Consider the following 14,441-nt stretch of genomic DNA (forward strand, 5'->3'; position numbering starts at 1 on the left):
ACCTCACCTGTCAGACCTCACCTGGAGTACTGTGTCCAGTTCTGGGCACCACAGTTCAAGAAGGACACTGACAAACTGGAACGTGTCCAGAGGAGGGCAACCAAAATGGTCAAAGGCCTGGAAACGATGCCTTATGAGGAACGGCTAAGGGAGCTGGGCATGTTTAGCCTGGAGAAGAGGAAGTTAAGGGGTGATATGATAGCCATGTTCAAATATATAAAAGGATGTCATATAGAGGAGGGAGAAAGGTTGTTTTCTGCTGCTCCAGAGAAGCGGACACGGAGCAATGGATCCAAACTACAAGAAAGAAGATTCCACCTAAACATTAGGAAGAACTTCCTGACAGTAAGAGCTGTTCGACAGTGGAATTTGCTGCCAAGGAGTGTGGTGGAGTCTCCTACTTTGGAGGTCTTTAAGCAGAGGCTTGACAACCATATGTCAGGAGTGCTCTGATGGTGTTTCCTGCTTGGCAGGGGGTTGGACTCGATGGCCCTTGTGGTCTCTTCCAACTCTAGGATTCTATGATTCTATGCACACATCTTGCTACCTGGTGTGGAAAAAATCCTCCAGAGTACAATGTACTCTGAAGGTTACCAACCCAGTGTACATGAATGCTCTCATTAGCAGCCCCAGGATGGAGAGACCCAGACCCTAAGCTTTCATCACCAATCCCACAACAGTGAGAGACTTCAGGGATTCCGTTTCCTTTGAATGAAAGTCTCTGGGGACTGTGGTGTCTTCGTGACATATGGTTTTATTGACACATCTATACAAGCTGAGCATAAGATGGGGTGTTAATGCCGTTGGCCCCTCCAACAGATCTTGTTCCACCAGTGAGTTTCAGAACAGGAAGCAAGTCAAGCCTCTGTGTCAAAAAAAACTGGGCTCTGGTCTGTTATTATCCAACACCTTGTATGACATGGCCTTAAGCCAGGAGAGGTGGGGGGACGCCTGCACTCTACTTCTGAAAGCAGTCACTGCTCACGACCTCAATATATTAAGGACCCCCTCTCCCCATATGAACCAACCTGAACCCAGTGCTTGTGATCTGAGGCCTTTCTCTGTGTCCCTGCTCCCTGAGAGGTTTAGAGGTTGACAACATGAGAACGGGGCCTTTTGGTGGTGGCTCCCTGGTTGTAGAATGCTCTCCCCAGAGAGGCTTGCCTGGTGCCATCTTTAGGTGCCAGGTGAAAACACTCCTCTTTATCCAGACCTTTGGCCATTAAACAATGTATGGCTTTTTAAAAGCGGGGCGGGGGACTGTTATTATTATTTCTTTTTCTGTGATTGTTTTATTTATTAATTATTATTATTGTGCTATGTAAATGATGCTTTTAATGTTGTACTGTGCCCTAGAATCTTCAGATAAAAGGCGGTATAAAATCTGAATATGAGTAAGAAAGAAATCACAAGCTAGTTGCTTAATAGCCAACAGACCAACTCTTTAGTCATGTAAATAAGATGCTTAACAGCCTTGAAAACAGCCATTAACTTACCGTATTTTTTGCTCTATAAGACTCACTTTTTCCCTCCTAAAAAGTAAGGGGAAATGTGTGTGCGTCATGGGGCGAATGCAGGCTGCGCAGCTATCCCAGAAGCCTGAACAGCAAGAGGGATTGCTGCTTTCACTGCACAGCGATCCCTCTCGCTGTTCTGGCTTCTGAGATTCAGAATATATTTTTTCTTGTTTTCCTCCTCCAAAAACTAGGTGTGTCTTATGGTCTGGTGCGTCTTATAGAGCGAAAAATATGGTAGCTAAGAGACTGGTTTGACTACTTCAGCAGTTCCTTCTACTACAGAATCCCACCCTACAGATATAATACCACAGGCCTGGAGGGGACAAAACAGGTGTCCAAACCAACCCCCTCAATCCTATAATAACACAATGCCTCTAAAATTGAGGTGCAGCTCACCATATCAAGGGGCTGGGATGCAGTACTCATTATGATGCACAGACATAAAAACCTTCCCTTAGAGATAGCAGAGAGGAAGAACAAAAATGAAAGAGGCATATTATTGAATGAAAGTGTAGGTGTCCCCCACACATGGGGAATTTTAAAAGAAATATACAGTGGTACCTTGGTTTACAACCATAATCCGTTCCGGAGGTCCGTTTGTAAACCAAAACACATTGTAACCCAAGGCGCGCTTTCGCCAATGGGGCCTCCAAAACAAAATTGTTCGTAATCCAAAAAAAGGTTGCAAACCGGGACATGCACTTCCGGGTTTGACGTGTTTGTAATTCAAAACGTACGCAAACCAAGACGTATGCAAACCAAGGTACCACTGTATATGATTCTTGAGCTCATCTGATATCTACAAGCCCTAGAGGACCCCCACATTCAAATTGCTGAGCTACCACCCCACCTCCTTTTTCAGTGGGTGGGAGAGAGCAGAAGAGATGGAGGCATGGCAGAATGAATAATCCACATGGTAACGCTGGAGAGGCAGCGCTCATCTGCCACACTATACCGGATCTTCTTCTTGGGTGAATCCTTCCTGCGAAGGTTTAGCCCTAACGTGCTGAACCAGAGATTCAGGGAGCTTCTGAGACGCTGAAGAAACAGAGAGAAGAGAAGAGAAGGAATAGGAAAGCTTTTTGAAGGACATAAAAAGGATCAGTGCATGAAACCTGAAAGAGTAAGTGGAGAAGAATAACAGAATGAAGAAGTTGGGTGGGTGAAAGTGGATGGGTGGATGGATGACTAAACAAACCAATGTAGCAGAGAGGGAGAAAGATAGTAGAACGGACTCAAAATGTGAGCTAGAGCAAGCATCTCCAGCCTTTCCAGACCCAGGTCCCACTTTTAACCCGAACATGCATTTTGGGACCCATTTCTTTATCTTTTACCATATATTTGCATGGTGGTGGTGCTCCTGTTGCAACCTTCCTTGGTTCAAGCTGTGACTCAACAGCTGAAGACCAGTGAGCTAAACGATTTGGCTCCCTGCCATGTCCTCCTCTGCCCTAACCCCTGAAGAGAGTCTCCTCTTCCTGCATGCCGATATATTCCATGATGGCTCCTATGTGTCCTCTGACAACCAAAACAGGGGAGGGTATTGCCAAGCAGAGCCTATTAGTGTTTCTCAAACTTGGGTGTCCAGCTGTTGTTTGACTACAACTCCAATCATCCCTAGCTAGCAGAACCAGTGTCACGGATGATGGGGGTTGTAGCCCAACAACCTGGAGACCCAGGTTTGAGATACACTGGCTTATTGGTAGGGTCTGTGAAGCCAGAGGGGAATGTATCACCCAACACGCCACACCTCCCATGGTTAGGCTCTTGCTAAAAGCACCGAAGAAGACCTCTGACAATGCATATATGGTGTTCAATTTTGTGTCTTGTAAACACAGCGTACAGCAATTCTGTAACTGCGGCGGAAAAATTTACCTGCCATGCTTCCACTTTCTTGATGTCAGCACATGACCCATTGGTGAACAGTCCTTTCCCAGGGGTGCAAGTGTATATATCCTGCAAAGCATGGGCAATGGAGTATACGGCCAAGTATACATTGTAAGATATCCGCAGGTGAGTATAATCCATGTAGGGAGTCTCCACACTGGTGATATTTTCGTGCCCAGTACAGGGGGCGCGGAAGGCACTCGTGCCATTCCCAACTCCAGTGCCTTCTTCACGGCTCTTCTGGAAAGAAGCAGAACCTGGATAATTTTTGTTGCTATCTGCCAGGTAGCAGTTAAAAGTCTCCTCCCAAAACTCTTTGATAAATCCATTGTTCACAGATTTCCTCGGATTCACCTTCCGCAGAAAGTTGCGGAAGCCGGGGATCTGCCCTGCCTTCAGAGCAAATCCGATGGTGCCACCCATGACATGGAAGAACTCTGGCATAGCTATCAGCGAAGAGCTGGCCCAGGCTTCACTGGCCAGCCAAATCCGGCCAGTGATGTTACGCGTGACAATCTCTTTGATCAGCGGTTCCAGATCTGGCCCACTTGAGAAAACGACTATCACCTTCGCTGTGGAATTCTCAATGACTTTCACCACCTGCTGGATCTGGTCCTCAGGCAAGTACTGCGCGATGAGCTCACTGAAGTCAATGCAGATGTTTCTCTCCTCGGTCTCTTCCCTGAACTTTTCGATTCCTGGCCGTCCGTAATTGTCATCTGCCGCAATGGTGCCCACCCAGTTCCAGCGGAAGTACTCGACAATGTCGGCCATGGCGGTGGCCTGGTGTTCGTCGTTGGGTATGGTACGCAGGAAAGATTTGTACTCATTCCTGTTGCTCAGCAGACGGCTGGATGAAGCATAGCTAACCTGCGAGAGGGGACAGCGAAAAAGCAGTTAAGCAAACCGAGTAAAAGCAGCAAGTCAGCAAAAACAATTCGTAAAAGGTTTCCTTTGCTCTTGTTGTCTTGGAATTCTTATGGTGTTTGAGGAAAGCGATGCCGCAAACACAAACATATAAAACGTTCTGAAGGTGTTATAGTCTGTCTTTCCGCCTGCTTACCTCAAACTTTGTCTCATGCTCCATCTACTAAGGTGCAAAACACCCAGAATTAAATAGACAAAAAGGTTGGGCGTAACTATTTATTCTCCCCAACATATGCTTGAAATTGAATTCTCAGTGGGAAGCTGGAATTAGACTTTATAGGCAGCTGAGACTGTATAATTAAGAAGTCTGACAATAAGATGGAAAAATGGACAGAACTGAATCACATAGAATCCTACTCCTTTCCTCATAGGGGAAAAAGTTACACTTTGCCTTTTCTCCTCCTTTACTCTTGACAGAAACCAAAGGGAGAAAACCAAGGACTGATCAGGATACTGCCCTGAGATCTCCAGTTATAGGGCGGTCTATAAATTCAATAAATAATAATAATAAGGAAATCTAGGCTACTAGGCAGGTCCACACCATATGTTTGAAGTGCATCCAACAGAAATTTAAAGCTCATGCATTCCTCAGATAATCATGGGAACTGTAGTTTTCCCCCAGACTCAAAACCCCCAATACCCTCAACAAACTACAGTTCCCAGGATTCTCTTGGGGGAAGTCATGTGCTGTAAATTGTGCATTGCATAGGCTTTGGATGTATTATCAATGTAGTTGCACATGCAGAGGTGCTGCAATGGACAGAAATGAATGTGGTCACTGGTTATAGGTGGAAGAGAGCATAAAAATTGGGGTGCACAATGACTTTGAAGTGGAGCACATACAACCAGCAGATGTGAAGTTGACAGGGGCAGGTTTTAAGTAGGGTGCTAAACAAGATTGTGTAGCACACAGGGACCACAAATGGGTCAGTTCTGAGTGTAGTTTCATTCTTAATTCCTGTTCCCAGAGAACTCTGGGAATTGCAGCTCTGTGAGGGGAATAGGAGTCTCCTAGCAACTCTCAGCACCCTTAAGAAACTGCATTTCCCAGAATTCTTTGAGGGAAGCCATGTCTATTTAAAGTGGTATGATACTGCTTTAAATGAATGGTGCAGATGGGGCCTAGTTCTATACTCTCTCTCATCCTACTCTGATTAACCCCTCTTCCCTCACTCCGTCTGGCTCCCCTCATTAACCCCGTTCATATGTTAATTGTGTGAAAGTTGTCCTACATAATTACACCCAGGACTACAAAGGGAATTAAAGGTGTACAAAAGCAGGACAACAAAAGGGAAAGGGGGGGGGGGAACCCTGAAGAAATTATTTGTGCATGTCGTCACTGTGAAAATGCAAAGCACATCATGCCTGAACTGACTTTTTGCATGGAGTCCAAAGACAAATAGTAATGACAGGGGACAACATTCTAGGCCTTACTGACAGTCAAATAGTAACAAATTACCATGTCCAGGTGGCATCTACCTGGGAGTTTTAAATAACACAGATATTAAACTTTTGATGTCTCAAATCATTCACATTTATGTGTGAAACTCACTCAGCTCCCTCAACACACACTTTAGAAATATGGCTATAGTTCTCAATAACTGCAACAACAATAAATCCACAAACAAAATGTAGTAATCTGACCATTCTGGGTTTGAATTTAGAACATCCTATTATTATGGCTTGGAAGCAAGAATCCACTCTTGGATTTATTTATTTTTTTCTGATAGAATACACTGAGAAGAAGCTATCAGTAAACAGCAATTTTCTTTCTTTCGAAATATATACACTTACAGGAGAATTTTTTTTTTGGGGGGGGGGAATCTGAAAACTGGGAAATACAAGCTAGCTGTTCCTTAAAAGACAACTCCAGCCACGAGGTTCTAAAATGCAAGAGCGCACCTTGCTAATGCAGCTGGACAGCTCATCAACTGGTTAATGTAGGATGCCTTACCATTTGATGCAGCTACTGGCCTTTAGCATGGGATGTGGGTAGTGCTGTGGTCTAAACCACTGAGCCTTGCCGATCAGAAGGTCGGCGGTTCAAATCCCTGTGACGGGGTGAGCTCCCGTTGCTCAGTCCCTGCTCCTGCCAACCTAGCAGTTTGAAAGCACGTCAAAGTGCAAGTAGATAAATAGGTACAGCTCCGGCGGGAAGGTAAACGGCGTTTCCGTGCGCTGCTCTGGTTCGCCAGAAGCGGCTTAGTCATGCTGGCCACATGACCCGGAAGCTGTCTGCAGACAAACACCGGCTCCCTTGGCCTATAGAGCGAGATGAGAATGCAACCCCAGAGTCGTTCGCGACAGGACTTAATGGTCAGGGGTCCCTTTACCTTTGCCAGCCTTTAGCACACATTAGAATTCACAGGGTGGGGGCAACGACCCTCCCGCTTTTTAATCAATATTGAGAATCACTTCTTGAGTCCACTGTCTGTACTGATCTGTTCATGAAACTTGCCTTCAACTTCTGGAACTGGGAACAAATGCTGCTGTTTCCCCTCTGGTGACTTAAACAATCTACTTGACCTAAAACCTGATTGACACTGCCTCTCAAAGAACGAGACATGCAAGGATTCCTAGAAATCCAGCGCTGAATATTTTCTTCAAGACTTTCTCCAAAGGGCTGACATTTGGAGTACTAAACAACTTGCAACCCTCAAAATGGGGGGCGTGGGGGGGGGAGAGAAAGAGAGAGAATGACCTCCCACCCATGCCGTCTCTGTCTCATTTGGTAGAAGTCATGCATGCATTCTCAGAAAGGCAAACGAAGCAATATTCCCTCCCTGTGCAATCTGCTGGATGGCAAGCGGTATTCATTTGCTGCTTGGTCAGTCTAAATGCTTCCGTCTGCGGAACCTTATCCAACTGCTTCTCATCTGGGAGTGGCATACGCTTCCATGAAGAAAGATGAGATATGCTTCCATAAAAACAACTGGTATCTTCCCATAATGGCTTGATAATTGGCAATTTGGAAAGCCAAAGCTGATGGAGAATAAACTTTCCTCCTAATCATGTCCAGTTCTCTGCCCTCCTTATCTATGCGAGCCAAGTAAATTATATGCCCTTCACGGCCTCCACTGCTAATGAGTTAGCTGGGGGATGAGTAAATAGAAAAGAACCCTATGCTGGGTCTTAGACGTATATTATTTTTAATCTTTCTCCTAGCAGCAGAAGCTGGCACTAGTATCTCCCACAGACAGGAAGCCACATCCAAGAGACCCAGCAGTACAAACAAAGACAAAGGTAGAAGACCCATAAATTCCAAATTGAGCTTCTAAATATGGATCAAATGCTTTCAGTAAATGGGGAGGCATTCCTGATTGCAGGGGTTTCCCATCACGTGGAAGCTCACGCTTAGGTTTCCTTCTTGCATATATCCCTGCATATGCACACATATACCGGTGGGACAGGACCAGTGGGACAGAGTCCTTTTGTGAACGCACAAAAGAGGGCTTTGGGGTGCTGGTGTTCAAAGCAACCCTCTGATTCCAAATGAGACGTGACATGAGCCAACAGTGTGACGCGGCAGCTTAAAAAGCCAATGCAATTCTGGGATGCATCAATAGGAGTATAGCATCTAGATCAAGGGAAGTAATAGTGCCACTGTATTCTGCTCTGGTCAGACCTCACCTGGAGTACTGTGTCCAGTTCTGGGCACCACAATTCAAGAAGGACACTGACAAACTGGAACGTGTCCAGAGGAGGGCAACCAAAATGGCCAAAGGCCTGGAAACGATGCCTTATGAGGAACGGCTAAGGGAGCTGGGCATGTTTAGCCTGGAGAAGAGGAGGTTAAGGGGTGATATGATAGCCATGTTCAAATATATAAAAGGATGTCACATAGAGGAGGGAGAAAGGTTGTTTTCTGCTGCTCCAGAGAAGCGGACACGGAGCAATGGATCCAAACTACAAGAAAGAAGATTCCACCTAAACATTAGGAAGAACTTCCTGACAGTAAGAGCTGTTCGACACTGGAATTTGCTGCCAAGGAGTGTGGTGGAGTCTCCTCCTTTGGAGGTCTTTAAGCAGAGGCTTGACAACCATATGTCAGGAGTGCTCTGATGGTGTTTCCTGCTTGGCAGGGGGTTGGACTCGATGGCCCTTGTGGTCTCTTCCAACTCTAGGATTCTATGATTCCACTGCTAAAGCATGTTCTCCTTCATGGAGAGCACGTGTTGCGGTGGGGACCGCCAGGACACTCCAAAGTTGGCGGGCGGGCTAATTGATCGTTGGCCACTGATGCGATTGGGGCTTCCCTTGTTGTTGGGAAGAAGTTAGTGTTGCCATTTGTTGACTGACAGCCAGAAATGCTAAAACTCCTTGCACGAGGCTAGGGCTTCCTCTTTTCGCCTGTGCATCAGATTGCCCGTCCCTCCCTCTCTAGAATAGGGTTGTTCGCGTGACCTTGCTATGCCTGTCATGGGGTCGTCTGCTCTTGGGGCAGGGGCCTGGTAGGAAATTTGTCCATCTGGCTGATTGGCTGGGGCCATTTGGGTTTTGCCTACTGCGTAGCAAATCATCGCAACTTGTAAGGTTAGGCATTGTAAGGTTAGGCATTGGTTTATGGTTTGGTTGGTTGAGGGGCATGGATTGGCTGTGCCTGCCCCTCTAATGCTGCTGCTGCAAGGGATTCCGTTAAAGGACTCGGGGGCTAACTATTGCTTGTCCACTCTGTCAAAGGGGCTCGGGCCATAGCAATGAGCTCCTGGTTGCATTTGGGGAGGGCTGAGGGCAGGTTCCCTGCTCCGCGTAACCCCCAAGTGTATTCCCCTTTTCTGACTTTCGCATCGTGCGGAATGTCAGTCTGTCCCCCATGGTGAGGGCAGATAGTCGCAACCAATGCCTAAGCAACCACTCACAAATTTGTATTTTAATAAAGTTGTGGCCAAAATTATGCCAAAAATCTTAAACAAAAAATCTGTGTGATGTGTGAGTTATTGGGGTGGCCCTGGGGACCTCGACACGCAACTTCAACATCACAGACTCTCTATACTTCTAAATTACTAAACATCTGACTGCTATGTCTGCTCTGAACACTGTGTCTCGTCTTTGGAACAGAGAAACCTTGCAATAGTAATCCACACTCTCATAACCTTCAGGCTTGATTACTGCAACAGAGTCTATGCGGGGCTGTCCTTGAACCAGCTATGTTCATTTTATGCTCCAATAAATTATAGCATATGTGACACTAGGACTGTAAACATTTTATAAAGAGACCAATTAACTTTAAAGCTTTATATTTTTCAACTCCAGTGGGGCACCCAAGAGATTTGCAGCATACAGAAGAAAGAACACAGAAAAAATATCATGAACACAAATGAGACTAGAATGCAAGAGAGAGGTGAAGGCAGGGAATCAAGCAGAGGCTTGCCTAAGGACAAACAAAATTCTTCAAATAGGCCGGGGGCGGGAGATAAAAACTGCACGGCATGGAATGCTACAGCTTATGAGCAACAAGAGAGAAGACCTTGTTCCTTTTTTCTACCAACTGTCCCCAGATGGTGGGAGGATATATACAAAAGATACTCCTGCTGATCACAGCGGATGGAGCAGAATACATGGCAGGAGATAATCCTCATATTTGTTGGTTGGCTCATACTGAAACTTCCATATAACGAAGCCGATTAAAACAAGCAAATACAAGCTATTAACAGATGCAACAGCCCATCACAACACCCCAGCTCCAACCCCAGCACAATATATATCTATATATATGTATATGTGTTTATATATACAGTATATGTTTGTGTATGTACGTGTATGTCTAAGTGTGTGTGTGCATGAATATGTATATATGTATATATGCTTTAAGTAAGTGACGTGGGTGGCGCTGTGGGTTAAACCACAGAGCCTAGGACTTGCCGATCAGAAGGTCGGCGGTTCGAATCCCCATGACGGAGTGAGCTCCCGTTGCTTGGTCCCTGCTCCTGCCAACCTAGCAGTTTGAAAGCACGTCAAAGTGCAAGTAGATAAATAGGTACCGCTCTGGTGGGAAGGTAAATGGCGTTTCCGTGCGCTGCTCTGGTTGGCCAGAAGCGGCTTAGTCATGCTGGCCACATGACCCGGAAGCTGTATGCTGGCTCCCTCGGCCAATAAAGTGAGATGAGCGCCGCAACCCCAGAGTCGGCCACGACTGGATCTAATGGTCAAGGGTCCCTTTACCTTTATATGTGCTTTAAAGCAGGTGACTCAGCACAGCCCTGCTTTGCTTCGGTGGGGGTGGGATTGTTGAATGGTTTCTTTACATGTAAAGGTTCATCATTGTTCCACCCGATGTGTGTGTCTTTAAGGGGCCGGAGCAAGGGCCAGAGCAAACTAACGAGACCCAGCTTTACAGCTGTGAAACATAGCAGGTGCTGCTGAGTTGTACTGATTAAACTATGTCAGCAATTGGGTAGAGTATATAAGGAGCAGCACCTAGCTCTCCCATTACCCTGGGGGATGGGTTGGTGGTTGGGTCTGGTCTGTTGATGTGTTTAGTGTAAATGGAGTTTTTGTTTTTCTTATTAAAACCTTCTTTAAGTTATTTTTGAGTCCCTTTTTAATGCATGGTCTCCCCAGCAAGCTCTCTGCAGCGCTACCATACTGCAAAAAAAGGCCAACATCGATTGGGGGTGGCAAGGGCCGGGCTGGCGCTCCCCCGCACAGGGCATGCCTGCGCACCCCAAGAGCCGACAATTGACACTACACCACTGCTTTAAAGATAACGACCAGCTGCTTGACTTAGGCCCATAAATGAAACAAGCAGCCAGTGAGGTTGGTATAAAGGAATTGGAAAGCTCCTTACAATTCTGATAGCTGCAGTTTGAACCAGATGTCCAAATACTCTTCGAAGGCAGCCCCCCTCAGAGTGCTTCACAGTAATCCAGTTCCTGAAGCCACGTGCAACCATGACTAGGAACAGACACTAGTTGGCACACCAGTTTAAGACATAGCTATCAACTTACAGATTTGAAAATAAGGGACCAGCAGCCTCGGAAATAAGGGATCAACAGCCAAAATAAGGGATCAACAATTACTTTGATAAAATACATATTTTGTTGCGTGCAAATGGCTTTAGATACCTATTAGGTCCATAAATTACCATATAGCATATATTCAACACAAAAAACAGCATCAATTTGTTGTTGACAAAGGACAGCCGGACATAGAAAGGGACCCCATTACCTTCAATAGCTTATTTAAGGGACATCATCAGTAAGGGACAGCAGCGGGACATGACGCTGGGATAAGGGACTGTCCCGCCAAATAAGGGATGCTTGGCAGCTATAATTTAAGATACTTCTGGTCACCACTACCATCTGAAAGCAAATCTATACCATAGATTCTTTGGGCACATAGCTTTGCCCAAAGAATCCTAGGAACTGTAGCTCACCCCTCAGAGCACTACAGTTTCCAGCACCCTTAACAAACTACAGCTCCCAGGATTCTCTGGGGGAATTCATGTCCTTTAAATGCCTGACATTATATAAGCAACATCAGACCTTCCAATCTACAAACCTGATTTTTTAAATGTAGAGTGCTACCTAACCCAAAGCAAACTATCCCTATCACTAGGCCTGTACTTCCACTGACCAAAGCATTTTCTGCGTTCTCTGGATTAAAGTTTCTCCATTTTTTACATATAATTCTATTTATAGTTTTCATTTATATACATTACAATAATGATTCAACCATAATTTTAACATTTCTGACTTCGACTCCCTTCCCCCTTTCTGCAATTATTTACATTTATTTTCGACCTTTCCTTCATACTCCAAATTATCTTAACTTATTCCTTTATTTATCTATTCTCATATATATTTTTGAAACTGCAGGTTTTTACAATAATCCTGCCAATATCTTGATCTGTTTACAGTTTGTTTGTAAATACTCAATACACTATTTCCATTCCTTTCTAAAAAGTTTGTTATCTTGATTTATTATTCTTCTGGTAAGTTTTGCCATTTCTGCATACTCTGTTAGTTTCTGTAACCATTCTTCTCTCGTCCTCTTCCTTTCATTTTGGGCAAATAACATTCTTGCAGCTGTGGTCGCATACATAAATAAATTTCTATACTGTTTAGGTAGTTCTGATCCCATAATTCCCAAGTGGTACCTCAGGTTAAGAACAGTTTCAGGTTAAGAACAGACCTCCGGAACGAATTAAGTTCTTAACCCGAGGTACCACTGTACAGTGGTACCTCTGGTTACGTACTTAATTTGTTCCAGAGGTCTGTTCTTAACCTGAAACTGTTCTTAACCTGAAGCACCACTTTAGCTAATGGGGCCTCCCGCTACCGCTGGGCCGCCATTGCGCAATTTCTGTTCTCATCCTGAAGCAAAGTTCTTAACCCGAGGTACTATTTCTGGGTTAGCGGAGTCTGTAACCTGAAGCGTATGTAACCTGAGGTACCACTGTATATATTCTGCCAATTATCCAGTCTCTCCAGTGCCAGATTAAATCCTTTTAGATGGAATTTTAGTCAGAATTGATTCTTCATTTCCCTTGTGTTTTAGACTTCCTTTTAATTTGTGACTCCTTTAGGGACGCACAGATATACACATGCACACAGAGAAAGAGAGAGAGAGAGACTATATATATATTGTGCATATTGTTTCCCTGGTTTGTTATACACCACCCTGGAAACTTCTAATGAAGGGTGGTTAAGAAATATATTAAGTTAATAGATAAGATTGCTTCCCTGTCTTAAGATGGAAAGGAGAGGTGCAACTTCTTGTCATCAGCATACTGTTGACAGCACAATTCAGCCAATAGCCTCCAGCAGCTTCAAGTAGATGCTAACCAGCATGAAAAGACAGAACTCTGCAGAACCCAATTACAAATGGCCAACATGGAGACAGGACTTAGGTAGCCGACAAATTACGTTCAAGTTTTATTGTGCCAGTCTTTTGTGTACTTTAGTCTTGCTGGCTGTGATTTGTTTTATCTGCTTTTAGTTTGGATTTTGAATGCTCTTTGGTGTTAATGAGCTGAAAAGCCCCCATGCTACACACAGACATTCCACATTCGGGAAAAGAGTAGCGTATATTCAGTACCTGAGGTATGTAAAAGAGACCCAGAAGATTGGCCACGGCAGTAGAGATCCCAGAACCAGTTGCTCCCACCACTGCGATTGTGGAGGGAATGTGCTCTGAGCAATTGCAGAACTCATCCAGATTCAGAGAGTCTATCTTGTTTTGGGCCACAAAACTCAGCGTGGCTTCCAGGGCTTTGGAGACCGTGTTGCAGGTATCAAATATGCTGTATCCAAGAGTCATGTTGGGAAGAAGCGTTGGGCTGTTATTAATTTCCTCAATGGCAAAGATCATGGCCTGAAGCCAACGGAAACCACGAAAATTATACCTACGGAAAAGAGGGGGGAAATTAAAATAATGACAACTGGCTTGAAGGCGGGGGAAAGAGTGAAGAACAAGTGTCTGAGTAAACTAAGGAGCATGGCCAAAGTCTATCTTTCCATCAAAGAGCTATGATTCTATTCATTTCAAAGAAGTAAACTCAAAACTGCAGAACAACTGGCCATTTCATACATGCTGAAACCGACCAAGATTAATTCTGATAGTGACAGGCGATATGTGTAACGTTGTTGATTCTTCTGGACCTCTCAATTTTTTAAAAATACCTATTGACCAAGGTATCCTTCTGGAACTGCTTCTTAGGCAGACATCCCCAAACTCGGCCCTCCAGCTGTTTTGGGACTACAATTCCCATCATCCTTGACCACTGGTCCTGTTAGCTAGGGATGATGGGAGTTGTAGTCCCGAAACAGCTGGAGGGCCGAGTTTGGGGGTGCCTGTTCTTAGGGATAGCACATGCAGGGGGAGGCACTGCACTGCCATGGTTCTAGCCATTTGGGGGAAGTAGGTTCCAAAAGGTAGGCTGGAAAACTATTATTATTCCCATTAGGAGTTATCCTAGCCACCTGGACCCCTAGTCAATCCGAACAATTATTTGCATTTAGAACTTTTGTGATGGTTCTAAAACCAATCGGCTTCAAGCACTCCAATTGCTGACCTCCACGAGTCACTAACAGAATGCAGGGCAATAGCACCCACATCTGTGGAGAGCTCTCAGAGTCAGGCCAGTAATAGCAAGGTAGTTTTAACCTC

The 14,441-nt window shown here is 45.0% G+C and overlaps 1 protein-coding gene across 2 annotated transcripts in view; it reads right to left on the bottom strand.

Moving 5' to 3' along the window:
* CASR (calcium sensing receptor) overlaps nt 1-14,441 on the bottom strand; it is a 53,006-nt gene that overhangs the window by 19,690 nt on the left and 18,875 nt on the right. For both annotated transcript variants that reach the window (XM_081176221.1, XM_081176220.1), the window contains exons 3-4: nt 13,371-13,677; nt 3,393-4,274 (exon numbers count right to left, since the gene is read on the bottom strand). In XM_081176221.1, the coding sequence (XP_081032347.1) occupies nt 3,393-4,274; nt 13,371-13,677 (1,189 nt within the window). The remainder of the gene's footprint in view (nt 1-3,392; nt 4,275-13,370; nt 13,678-14,441) is intronic.

The sequence above is a fragment of the Podarcis bocagei genome, assembly GCF_964188305.1.
Source record: "Podarcis bocagei genome assembly, chromosome: 17".
In the NCBI taxonomy this organism is placed as follows: domain Eukaryota; kingdom Metazoa; phylum Chordata; class Lepidosauria; order Squamata; family Lacertidae; genus Podarcis; species Podarcis bocagei.